This window comes from Artibeus jamaicensis, unplaced genomic scaffold, assembly GCF_021234435.1.
Source record: "Artibeus jamaicensis isolate MK-2021 breed Jamaican fruit bat unplaced genomic scaffold, CSHL_Jam_final contig_685, whole genome shotgun sequence".
Taxonomy (NCBI): Eukaryota; Metazoa; Chordata; class Mammalia; order Chiroptera; family Phyllostomidae; genus Artibeus; species Artibeus jamaicensis.
Genome location: NW_026521924.1, coordinates 20,426,914 through 20,440,161, shown reverse-complemented (window position 1 = coordinate 20,440,161; position 13,248 = coordinate 20,426,914). Strand labels below are relative to the sequence as shown.

At 52.5% G+C, this 13,248-nt stretch overlaps 1 protein-coding gene across 2 annotated transcripts in view; it reads right to left on the bottom strand.

Annotated features, from left to right (window-relative positions):
* Positions 1-2,923: 2,923 nt before the first annotated feature.
* The window catches only part of BPI (bactericidal permeability increasing protein), a 29,690-nt gene continuing 19,365 nt past the window's right edge, over positions 2,924-13,248 (bottom strand). The window contains exons 12-16 of one of the 2 annotated variants that reach the window (XM_053671395.1): positions 12,322-12,389; positions 10,138-10,180; positions 7,116-7,179; positions 6,020-6,096; positions 2,924-4,358 (exon numbers count right to left, since the gene is read on the bottom strand). In XM_053671395.1, coding sequence (XP_053527370.1) covers positions 4,320-4,358; positions 6,020-6,096; positions 7,116-7,179; positions 10,138-10,180; positions 12,322-12,389 — 291 coding nt within the window. In that variant the 3' untranslated portion in view covers positions 2,924-4,319. The remainder of the gene's footprint in view (positions 4,359-6,019; positions 6,097-7,115; positions 7,180-10,137; positions 10,181-12,321; positions 12,390-13,248) is intronic. The other variant, XM_053671396.1, reaches the window with a different exon arrangement.

The window sequence follows — 13,248 nt, the reverse complement described above, 5'->3', positions numbered from 1 at the left end:
CCTCCGATAACAATTCCATATGTGAGTGAGATCACACGGTTGTCGTCTTTCTCCGACTTGTCTCACTGAGCGTAATGCCCGCAACTTTCACCCTGTTGTTGCGGGTGGCAGGATCTCCCTCCTCCTCGTGACCGAGTGGCACCCCATGGTGCACACAGACCCCAGCTTCTGGATGTGGGGAGAGGCAGCCCTCGTGCACCGCTGGTGGGAACGTGCACTGGTGCAGCCTCTGCGGAAAATAGTGCAGAGGCCCCTTTAAAAACTGAAAACAGGACTGCCGTACGATCCTGCAATTCCACTTCTGGGTATTAACCTAATGGAAATACAAACAGGATATTGAAGAGATATCTGCATTCATAACAGCATTAAAGACACAGGAACAACCTAAGTGTCCATCAGCGGATGAACGAATAAAGACATTGTGGTGAATATGTACCAGGGATGTTGTTTAAATGCAAATTCTGATTCACCGGGTGCCTTTGGGGGCCAAGACTCTGCATTTCTGACCAGCTCCCAGGTGGTGCTGATGGCGGACGGTGCTTCGACTACAAAGAGTAAGTTGAGCTCCAGGTGCGCCGGAAGCTCAGCAGCTCCGTAACTCTGTCCACTTCCATTCTTAGCGCAGTTCCCCCTGGTGGTGCCCACGCTCCTGAGAACAGCAGTTCTCATCGGGTCCCTGTAGGGCACTTTGGATTTCAGGGTTTGATGTTGATGGCAGCCGCCCCCTCTCCTGGCCCTGTCACCTGCACCCTTTAGCATGCGTGCGCGCACACACACACACACACACACACACACACGAGGCATGTGAATTTACAGAAGGAAAAAAAAGTAATGCCAATTACCCAGCCCCTCACCCCAGGGAAACCCTGAGGATCCTGGGAACCCTCCCATCCCCCTCCCCACCTCCTCGGCCTCTGCAATCAGCAGCATTTAAAATCCCAGCAGGAGCCTCATTTCACTGAGTCTTGATAGCTTTGGGGACCCTAAGGAGCTTCTGTTAAAATGAAAATTTCTCAGCAAGAAAAGATTCCTTAATATTTGCCAGAGCTCACTTTATTGGATTTCGTTCCCGGAATTCCAGAGGGTCCTTGCTTTTACAGACGGCGAGATGGAAATCTAGACAAGGAGAGGGGCCAGCCAAAGGCGCAGAGCGAGCCCAGCGCTGGACCCCATGTCCTGGCTGTCCTGCGCTCTGGTTCTCGGGGTCAGGCAGGTGGCCCTGGCACACACTTCAGGAACCATTGACACAGTGGCTTCCAGCCACTTGGCTGTGAATTCAAATCCTAGCTGATTTTTAAAATAAGTATTTATTGAGCACCTATTGTCTGCCAGGCATTGGGAATGTAACTATGGCAAGCCAGACACAGTCCTTACAGTAGAGAGAGAGCTGGCTTTACTGTTGTTTGGAGCCGACTGTGATCACTACTTGGGTCCTGGGTCACAGATCACGTATTTGATTGTTCTCACAACTCTGTGAGGCAGGGACTATGAGGGTCCAGACAAGGAAAATCAAAACCCAGAGAGTTCACTGGCCAAGGTCAGTTAAGGAGCCAAGCTGGGATCTGAACTCACGGTGTCTGGGAGCACAGCCCATGTTTTTAACCACCAAGGCATGAGCCAGGGCCAGGAGACTCCACAGCCAGACTCTGAACACTGAGCTGAGTGGCCCTGGGCAGGTGCCACATCAACTCCCTAAACCTCAGACCCTTCATCTGGAAAATGGGGACCCCTTGTCTACTTTCAGAGGGGTAGTGAGGATTAAATGAGATGATAAATGTGACAAGATTGGTGCAGGGCAGGGCCACTCGTGGCCACTCATGGGATATGATGAAATGCTGAACACAGGGGTTGTTAGTTCCGGCAGGTCCCACCCCTCAGCTCCCCACACAAGATACCTACCCCCCCATCGCATTTAACACCGCCATCCCCAAAAGGAGCCCTCGGAGGGCAATCCTTAACCCAGAACGGAAGCTGATTAAATGGGGAGCTTTTAGGCAGTCTGGAGTAGGCGATTCTTTTTGTTTTTTAAGTTTTATTGACATATATTTCACATACCATAACATTCACCCATTTAAAGTGTACGGTTCAGCGGTTTTTATGATATTTACGGAGTTGCGCAACTATCCCCATGGTCTAGTTTTAGAGACTTCCAACACCCCCCGGAGAAACAAGCACATAGTAGCAGCCAGGCAGAGCTGGAAGGCTGAGCCCGAGGGGAAGCTGCTGTCCTGGTGGGTTTGCAGGCAGCCTGGCAGATACCTCGGACTGTCTTGGGGATGCTCCGCACACCACACCTCCTATTTCTCAGCCCTTAGAGAAAGGTCCGCTCACCAGTCCTTCAGTTCAGGAAATACTGCTTTTTTTTTTCTTTCTCTCTAGAGAGTGGGGCGGGGGTTGCTTAAACGTTTTGGAAAGTAGAGGAGGGGGGCAGCTACCTCCAAAGAGAATGGTGGGAACCAAGGGGGCGGGGAGGCAGGGCTGTGTCCCTATACTTGCCCGCTCTGCTCCCCACTCCACGCAGAGAGGTCTTGTACACATGCGGTGGGTGGTGGCCTTCCCCGCCCTGCTCGTCCCATGTCCTGCTCCCACTTCCTCCCTCCCTCCCTCCCTCCCACCCACTGGCTGCTCTCTGCTCATTTCGGAGCCTCCCAGCAGAAAAAGATGCACCTCACAGTGGGAAAATTAGAGAAAGGATTTAGTTTCTTCAGCCCGACACCTTTTACAGTGTGCATGCAACCTGGGCAGTTGAACACGGCAATTCCGCCTTAAACACCCCACGCATCAAACAGACGAGACTTTAACACCCGGGAGGGGTGGAAAGACACGGGCTCTGGTGACAGAGGTGGGGGAGATGGCAGCCCTGCCATTTGCCGGCTGAGTGATTCCAGGAGAATGACTCCACCCAAAGCCTCGAACGCTTCCCACTGGGAGGGTGGGGTGGTGAGGGCTGTGGGGTTCAGTGGGATCATTCATGTGCTGCGCGTGATCAGTTTCCCTCTCTTCCCCTGTGTGGCCCCAGAGCCTCTCCTGCACTCGACAAAACTGATGCTGTTAGCAGCAATGTGTACAATCTTCTTTAAAAATACCTTTCATCTGGTTTCCATCACTATCCATGCTGCTATCGTCCATTTTTACTACGGCCCGCCTGGATGAAGTCTGAACAACAGATTCCTAATTCGTGCCCACCCCCTTCACCTCCTGCCCTCCTTCGTCCTTTCAGAAGGCACAACAAGACATTTTAAAGCTCATTCTGGTCATGTCGCCCGCACCACATTGACTGCTTCAGACCCTTCCTCACCCTTCCAGCCTCAGACCAGATGCCAACAGCTCAGAGAGGACTTCCAGGAAATGCTTAATCAAATGCTGTTAGGATCTGTCTAATGGCCTGAGACAGCCACCCATGGTGTCCCATGGCAGGAGCTGTCTGTCCCAAAGCCCAGGAGGAAACTCACTGAGCCCAAGGATGGCCTGTGCTGGTGATCTGGAAAGCCATGGGCAAGGTGCTAACTGTAGCTGAGGATGCAATTGACTGAAACTCCAATGGCATCTGTCCTCTGGCCCAGTTCTGCGTCGGGCCCAATGGCTGGGCAGGAGAGGAGATCACAGATTGAAGGAGCTATTATTCTTGGGCCCAAGTGTGGGGCAGGGAAAACAGGCTGTGCAGGATAGCTGTTCAACAGCGCCACCACGCGGCCACAGCGGGAACAACAGCCCCGTGGACCCATCCACTCTGCAAACTGCCTGGCATTAGGAAGCAAGACTCATACTCCCTTGGGACTCTTGGCCAGTGTGGAATGAGGGGTGTCTTCAAAGAGACACAATGGCAGTTTTGCTAACAGAGGCATATGGGGGCTCAAGAGACTAGAGAAATCAAGAAGCAACATATCTGTGCCGTACATTGGTGCTACAGGCCATGCTGGGTGCAGCCAGTGAATGAATGAATGGACATAAGACAAGAAACAATACCATCACACAGAATTCCATATTTTAAAAACCCAGATTTTTTTTTGTGTGGAACATGAAGAGAAACATTGTGATTACAACCGAAATGCAATTTCTGAGGGAAATGCTGGTGCAGGCTTAGCCTTTGTAAGAAGCACCTAGTCCCTGACATACACACCACCCTTTCCCAAGGAACAAGGTTCTCGATGGTTCAGCCACTTCTGAACCTGAGTTAGAGAAGATTGCAAGGGTCTCGGGGTCAAGAGGTAGGGAGTGTGGCTGGGAGAAAGGTGGCCGGGCCACGGGCCTGTCAGGAGTGGGTGTCGACGACCTCTGCCTCCCTGTGTGGCTGACGGCCCCCAGCACCTGCAGTGACTTCAGTTGTACTGCACGTCCGCACCAAACAGCAGGAAGTTCTGGGAAGAGACGGGAATGTCAGGATCAGCAGGAAGTGCGCCCCCTGTTGGGCAGGGGCAGCTGCAGGGCTGTTAGAAGATGACTTTGGGGGCAGAGGGGCCCGGGTCTGCTGACAGGAAGGCAGGAGGGAGTGGGGGCGCTGCGGTCTCGCCTCTGGGGTCTGCCCAGCCCAACGCCTGTGAGTCTGTCCAGCTTCCCTGCCAGCTGCTCCCTCCTCAGACGTGGAGACCCCCAGGTGGTCCTGGAGGCCTCCGTTTGTCTTCCTGGCTCCCCCCTCCCCCACCCCGCCCCCCAGGGCAGCTGGGGGAGCCCTTGTTCCTGCCAAGGCTGCAAAACCACTTCTCTTTGCTCCATCATGCCCTTCACTCACAACTTTCATACATGAAGAAATTACATTGTGCCATGGGTCATTTTTTTAAAAGGATGCACTTGGCAAAAGGTGGGCAACATAGGACATGTGTTTTCTCTGCTCATCTGTTTTTCTACAGTCTTTTAGCCCCAGTAGTTTCCTGGTCTAAAAAACAGGGCGGCGGGTGTCAGGGGGTGTTGAGCCCTGGCTGGTGTGGCTTAGTGGGCTGAGCACTGACCTGCGCAAACCAAAGGGTCACTGGTTCGATTCCCAGCCAGAGCACATGCCTGGGTTGCAGGCCATGTCCCCAGTTGGGGGCGCATGAGAGGCAACCACACATCAATATTTCTCTCCCTCTTTTTCTCCCTCCCTTCCCCTCTCTAAAAATAAATGAATAAAATCTTAAAAAAAAAACACCTGGGGGTTGATTGGATCTCAGGAGTGAGGGAGGGTTCCAGCATTTCCTGCAGGAATCTGGGCGATGGGTGGGTTTCCCCTGAGAGCTATGAAGTTACTAGGAAAGCCATTGACCAGGTAAGGGGCGCAGCAGGAGGTGACGGTTTACTGCACAGTGATCCGCTCTGTCGGGACTTGCTGGGGCCTCAGGGCGGAGGCACGCAAGTCAGGGTGTAGAAGAAACTGGAAGCATGGCTGAGCCCCTGGGTGGGCTCGAAGGTGGCTGTTAGGCCTGAGTTGATGGAAGTGACCAGGGAAAGCCTGTAGTGGGGGAAGGGCAGAGGCCTGGCAGGACCCTGGAGAACACCCTCTGGGAAGGAAGGGGAAGCAGGAAGCAGCAAAGGAGACTGTAAAGACCCCAGTGAGAGATGGCTGGAAACCAGGGAGAGGGGCCTCAGGCTGGGAGAAAGGCAAGAAGAAGCAGTCCATTCTGCTATCTAAATTCTCCTGACACCGGCCAGGAGTCCTACCCGACAGGTGAATTCCAGCCCCTGGAATGAGGCTGATGCAAAAGAAAGCACCCAACACATATCTCAGTCAGTAAATGCGGCCGCCTCATGGAAGAGGATCTATGGCCACCAAGAGAGTTCCAGTTCCATTTTTACCCAGCGTTGGGTGGGAATGATGCAGCCATCAGTGAACAGCAGGGACCTGGCTTTGGAGCTGGACTTCATTTAATAGCCATGCGGCGTTTCTGAGTCTTAGTCCTCCTTCTCTGCTTATGAAGGGTGCCCACCTCCCAGGGTTGCTGTGAGCGTAGAAAGTGCTCGGCATGGGGCTGGCCCGGGGAACGCTTTTCAGCACAGGTTGCTGCTGTGGTGGGAGACTGGGTGAAAAGAGGCCTTTGGGACTCACCTGGTAAGACTGGAGCACCAGGTTGAGGAGCTGGACGCGCCTGGGCAGCGGGAGAGGGAAGCCTTGCTGCAGCCTCTCTGCGATGGAGGTCAGGGTGAGGATGGGGGAGGAGGTAGAGGGTGCGGCAGGGGTTCCAAGGGAGCGGGGTGAGCGGCCTCCCTGGACTGGAGAGAAACCTGGGGCCCGCTCATTCCCACCCCATCACCCAAGCTCAAGGCCAGGACCAGTGCAGGCCTCTTGACTGGGACCACCCTCCTGAGGGTGACGGCACTGCCAGAGGACACCAGGCCCGAGTGACAGCAGTGGCCCCTGCTTGCAGGGGTGTGGACAGCACATGGACATGTGACTGGGGGTATCTATTTGTGTTTGCAGGAAGCCCCTCAATGTTTAGGACACAGGTAGGGACGGGCGGTAGTGGGGGTCAGCTCCTCCCACAGCATCGCATTCTGCATTAGAAGCCGGGAGAATTCCAAGTTCAAACTCGGTCTCCTGGGCCACTGGAAGCTACGTGTTTCGAGGGGGGGAGGACAAGTCATGTTCTGTACAATAACTGGTCTTAAGTTGCAATTTTTAAATATTCTGGTCCCATGTTACGGGGCCTTCATGGGCACTGATGGCCCTGGCGATGCCAAGGTTAGCAGCAGGCCTGCCTGGCGCCTTTACCAAGGGAATGAGCACACTAGCCTGTAGCGGAAGCCCTCCTTTCCTGGTCTTCCTCCCTGATTTGGAGTTAAGACCAGGGGCTCTGGCTCAGAGGTGGGATCAAACCCAAGCTCCATCTCTCACCTGCTCTGTGATCGGGCATTTCATTTCTCTGATTCCCTTAAGTCATTTAACTTCTCTGACCTCCTCCCAGGAAAACTGGAGATATGAATGATCCCTCATTTCCTAAGGATGGTGAGGGCTCGGAGTAAGAACTCCACCTACGTGAGTTTCCTTTTTCCATTCCTTTTCCGGGTCAGATGCCACGTGAGGTTCATTTGAGGTTCTCTCCCCTCAGCCCGCACGACAGGGGCCAGGTGTGGGGTAGTTCTAGGAGTTACCCACACCGCTTCCCCTAGGACTGGAAATCAGCCGCTTCTCCAACGCTCCTTACCGTTGACCTTGGGAAGCACGGTGGTGGGCAGGACATAGTTCATGATGGCCTGCAGCAGTTCAACCTGGAAATCAGGAGGAGGGCAGGGCCCGAGTCAGGGCGAGGAAGCACCAGAGGCCCTTCATCAGCCTCCCTCCCACGCAGGGCGACCTCACAGCTGGAGAACTGCTGAGAAATGGGCCCAAGTGATGTGAAAACTCCGCAGCCGGATCAAGGCCACAGAAGGGTTCTCTTTTACTCTAAAGGTTCAGGATGTAAAGCAAGTTTTAGCCTGTAAGGTGCAAGGCAGGGGAAGGTCAGCAGAGAGTATTAAATGTGAAAGCCTTTGCCGTGAGAAAATGCATGATCTCAGACACGGCGGGCTAGAGGGCACACAGGTTCGACCTTTCCCAGGGCCGCTCGGCAGTGTTCAGCAAAAGCCTCAGAAATGTGTGTGTCTGGTGCGCTGCGAACATGCCTCTAAGGTATTTATTCTAAGGACGTGACTAGGATATAGGCAGAAACAGATAGATGCAAGGATGCTCAAAGGGTGACGGATATAACCGGAACAATGGAACATCACTCAGCGATAAAAAAGAATGAAATTCTGCCATTCGAGACAACATGGATGGAGCTGGAGGGTGAATAAGTCGGAAGAAGATGAAGACAGCACGACTCACAGACAAACCAAACACAGACTCACAGAAACAGAGAACGAACTGGTGGCTGCCGGCGGGGAGACGGGTGAAGGGATGGGTGACGATGCTGAAGGAGCACATAGTCAAGCACAGTGTGATAACTCTGCCCTGGTGACAGACGGTTCGTAGACCTGGCGTGGCGACCACATCGTCAGGTATACAGACGTCTGATCACTGTGTTCCACACCTGACACTAATATCATATTTTTATGTCAACTATACCGTAATAAATTAATTTTAAGCGACCTACGTGTCCACATTTGGGGAAGCATCTGAAAGACACAGAGGCACTTTGATGCCAGAAACTGCACGATGGTTCTGAACGACATTGTAGGAATCTAATTATCATCACAGAAACATTAGTGATAGTTTCTGAGTCAGGAAAAGCGGGCTGTTGAAACCACAGAATTCCACTTTGTTACTGAATACACAGGGCAAAGTGTCAGAAAGGATGTACTCCAAATTATTAACCAGTGGTGAAATTTGGAAATGGCTGTTACTTCCTTTCTTTTCTAACCCCGTGGGTTCTGACTGTTGTAGAATGTATACTTGCTTCTGCAACAGCAAAAACAACCTGAAACTAATGTAACACCCTCACGAGGACTGCCTGCCGTGGTGACACATACAACTTGTCAATAGGTACATTTTTGTTTCTGGAACGATTGAGTTTCCTTTCCCAGCCTGCAGTTCTCTGGGCTAATCAAATGTGGTGCCCTTCTTTCCATGAATCCAGGAACTTAAAATTTTTATTTTCTGCAGAAGCAGAAGTTAGTTACCCACTGAGTCATCACACCAGCAGAGCCTGGTGCCAGGAAATCCATGGAAATAAGTACACGGGGGAGCTCTGGGTCCTTTTGTTTGCTGCAGCCTCATCAGATCGAAATGGCTGGCTGGACTGCCACCAGATTCGGAGGGGACATTGGGATGGTCTGACTTGAAGGTTGGGTGGCTTACAAGGTACCTACTTCGTGGGGGTCTTGGGGGGTATTTCAGAGATCCCTGTTCTCCAGGGGTTCAACAAAAGGCCCCATGTGGTTAGAGGCTGTGGATGGAATCAGCGTGCTGTGGCTTCTCATGAAAGTCACGCAGGGGATACCCTTTCAGGGAGAGTGTAGAAGGGCATTTGGGCTGCTACTTCTGTGGGCAACTCACCACCAGCACCCTCGTTGGGTGGGGGAGGCGGGTCTACTTAATGATGGTTGGTGAATCTGGGTAGTGGAATCATCTCCCTGGGCTGGTGAGACCCCTGCCCCTCTCCCCCTCACCTGCCCTTCTCCATCTTTGTGAGTGACTTTGCCCTTCACCCAGATGCTCCAGCCGAAAATCTAGGTGTCATTCCTTAGTGCCCTTTCCCTCGCCCCACACCTCACATCTCTTACCAAGTTGTATCTGATCTTCCTTCCAAAGTGCTATTCGTCCCCAATCTGTTATCTTTGCTCCCTTCCTGGCCTAGTCTCAGCCCCATCATCTCTCACGTGGACAAACGCACCCACCTCCCCACTGATTCACGTGGTCTGAACTTGTCCCCCACAACCCGCTCTGCCAACCCCAGCCGGGAGCATCTTTTAGGACAGGTATAAGTCAGCTCGGGTCACTCTGTACGAAGCGGTTCATCGCTTCCCACCGCCCTTCACACACAGTCCACTCTGGCCTAGAAGGCCCGGGGTGAGCCAAGCCCAGGGCCGTTGCCCCTGCTATTCCCTCTGCCTGTGACAGATCTTCCCCTTGCTGGCTCCCTTCACCCAAATATCACCTCCTCAGAGAGGCCTTCCTTGATTACACTGTCTAACTCTCAACCTTCTCATCACCACCTCCCCCACTTCCATTTGTTTTTCATAGTACTGATATTAACCAAAATGACCTTGATTTCTTACTGTCTGTCTACCACCGTGCTGTAAGGCTCTGGAAGGGGTTGCTTCCCTGTCTTCTTCATGAGCATATCCCAATACCTGGACATAGTAGGTGTCTGCCACATAGTTAGGTGCTCAGTAAAGTAGTTCACTTGTTCATTCAACAAGCACCTATTGAGCAGATTTTGCATAACAGATTATACACATTTAATCCCATTTAAAGCCACATTAACTCAAGTGGGAAGGATTATCCCTGATTGCTGGGGAAGGGCTGACCTTCTGAAAGGGGAAGTGACTCACTTGCCCAAGACCCACAGTGAGTAAGCAAGGAGCAGAGATTCCAGCTGAGGTCCCTCTTCCACAAAGCTCCTCCCATCACTGCTGTACATGCAAAGTATATGCAAATGACCTCAGAGGATGCCATGAGCCCAGTGGCCTTGGGACTCCCATCTCAAAGTAAAGGGAAGGAAGGCATCACGACAGCCTCAGACTCACCGAGAAGGGGCCGATGTCCGAGTGCTTCAGTGTCAGGAGCAGCCTGTGGGAAGGGGAGGGGGAGGCTGAGGCTCCGTTTGCTTGACTCCTACGAGGATTTAGTTACTGGGGAGAAAGGGCCCACTTTGGGGACTGCTGCCTGGTTTCCCCAAGCAGCATTCATCCCCTTCCTCTGGTCACAGCCTCCTGCTTTTTCCTTTGGGGAAACCTCCCACTCTCTACATTGTTAGTACCCAGCCTGGCGGTGGGCTGGCCAAAGGGCAGACTCTGCCTCCCTTGCCACAGTGATTGCTTCAGGAGTAGATCTGCGATTCATGCTGGGCCAGTGGGAGTTGGTCTCAGAACTTCCGCTGGAGATATTGGGAATGAGATGTTCTTTTTTTCTCCAGGAAAATTAGGGCACTGCTGGTGACCACATTTGCCATTATTTGGGACAGGCTTCTAGAAAATGAAGCCAGCACAGGGGATAGCAGAGCCAAGAGATGAAGAGAATCAGCATCCCAAGGACCTCATTTAAGCGCCTGGATCCACACTTGCCTGAAACCCTTGGACTTTTTGATGACCTGAGCCAACACACCATCCCTTCTTTACAACCTTTAAGGCATTTTAAATGTGATCTCAGAGAAAGGGGGAAATAAATGACTGTTTATTGGGCCCCTATCATTCACTATGTTGAATATTGTACTTTGTCCCACTGAATTCCTGTAACTCTGAGAGGGCCATTACACTCCCATGTGACAGATGGGAAACCTGATACTCAGAGAGGCCGAACAACCTGCCTAAGGCCACACAGCTGACAATTAGCAAAGTAAGATTCCTAAGTCTCCCTGATGCCAAAGCTTTCTCTCTCTCTGTCTCCAATACCCTGCAAAGCTGGAAAACTCCGTCTCGCTCACCGAGAGGGAGCAGCCCCAGGCCCCTGCCCTGCGTGTTTCAGAAAGTCTGTGCTCAGCCATCACCCTGCCCGCCTTCTCTACTTGAGAGGCCCACGGGTGTTTCAAGGAAAATTAAACCCACATGTTTCCAAAGCAGTAACACTTGTCAAACGGAAGCCACAAGAAATGAGCAGCATGGAAGCCTCAGGGGCCAATGCCAAGGTTAAGAAGGACAGCTCTGCGCCAGGGAGAAGGCGGACATGCAGAAATGTGGGTCAAGACTCAATTGAAACAGCATGAATGTGATTAAGGGGCAGGAGCCCGGCCGACTGCGGGGGCTGCGGCACCCTCTCTGCCCTGGGGTCAGCCTTTCTTTCTGTGTGTGTGGCGCCTCTCCACCCCTCCCGCTCCCTCCTTTGGTGTCTGTCTTTCTCTGACAGGCTCCCTCTTCACCTGTCTCCCCATCTTCCTGCCTGCCTGTCAGTCTCCATGTCTCTCCCTTTCCTCCTTTCCTTTATGCGTCTCTGAGTGTCTCTCTCTCTGTCCCTCCCCCGATTTTTGCGTTTCTCTTTTTCTGTCTCTATCTTTCCCTCTTGCTTTACTGAACATTTGTTTTGTCCCTTGAAGTGTTCCAAACACTTCGACACACATTCACACTTCCTCTCATGCTCACGACCATGCCTAACAATGACTGGGCTTATATTACCTCCAGAGACACGGAGGTTTGGAGAGTTTGCTGCTTGCCCCAGCAAGCTGCTCTTCAAATGCAATCAGCCTCAACATTGGAGAGCAAACTCCTAACAGCCTCCTTGCCAGGATTCAAACTTGGGCATGTGGATCCCAGAGTCTCCCAGCAGAGGAGGCCTGACAAACTCCCACGGGTGGGGGTGAAGAAGGTAAAGTGGGTATTCCAAGTGCCGAGGAAGGCCGGGGGCATGGGGTAGCTGGGGGCTGCTGTGGTCCAGTGTGCAGTGGGGTCAGTGGGCACTGTCCAGCCACGAGCTGGTCTATGACAGAGGAATGGCCTAGGACTCAGGACTCTCAGGGCTGGAACTGGGACACTCCAGGCAAACTGAGATGGCTGGTTACCCTACGATGTGTGGCCTTGGGCAAGTCACTTCATCTCTGAGTATTAATTTCATTGTTGGCAAAACAGGGACACTGTGTCCTCTGCACACTGAAGCTCTGGTGTGATGGGTGAACAGGACAGCAATGACACAGTGCCCGGTGCGTTGTAAGGTCATCGCTAGCTCATAGACACCAAGGATGGATGGGCAGCTCCCTGCCCCTCCCCTGCAGGGTCACTTACTTGTCCAAGCCGAGCTGTCCCACAAGCCTGTCGGACTTGGCACCGACCTCCACAGACACGTGCGTGCTCTGCAAAGCAACAACCAGGGAGGTGAGTTCCCAGAGGTGAAGACGCAGGGCCCGGGGTCAGCCCCCAGGTCAGGGAGGGTCAGCCTCCGAGGGCGGGCAGAACAGCCCACACTGAGGGTCAGACCCACAGAGGCCAAGGCCAAGAATGGGGGATGAGCGATCTTCCTTTTGCTTCCTGTTTATTGTTGAGTCATGGACTGTCGACCAAGGACCATTTTCTCCCTGGCCCGCGAGTGGCCCACAGACTTTCCAGGCTGCTGTGAGGGCCTCGTGAGTCAGCCCACAGGGCTGGAGTCTAGGCCAGCCCTGCCCCCACAGACATTCAGGCATTTATTTACTCCACAAATATTTGGTGAGTCAGGAAACGGAGGCTCCTGCCTCAGCCTTCCTGTCTGCTGTCTGAGACCTCGGGCAGTCCTGTCATAATGCATTTAATCTGCAAAGTGGGGAAAGTGGGTCTCCACTTGAGATCTGGAGACCTGCCTGAGGCTGTGAGCGCCTCCTGGTGGAGAGAAAGTCTGGCCTTCGCTCCCATAGGCTGAGTGGGTGCCACCAAATGTTCACAGAGTGACACTGTGATCAAGTGAACGAATGCACAAATCAACAATGGAATAAGAACTTGAACAAATGAAGGGTTAAACATACAAATGAAGGGATAAACAATGTTATGTGTGGATAAATAATGAGTGAATGAACAGATGATCAATTGCACAAAGGTATAAGTAAATGAATAATAATGCATGTATGAGCCAGAGAAAGTATAACCTCTTTCAAGTTAGCAATCGAATGAATAATTGATTATTCATTGACTGAACAATACACAGATGACTGAACAATACACAGATGCATAATTAAATGA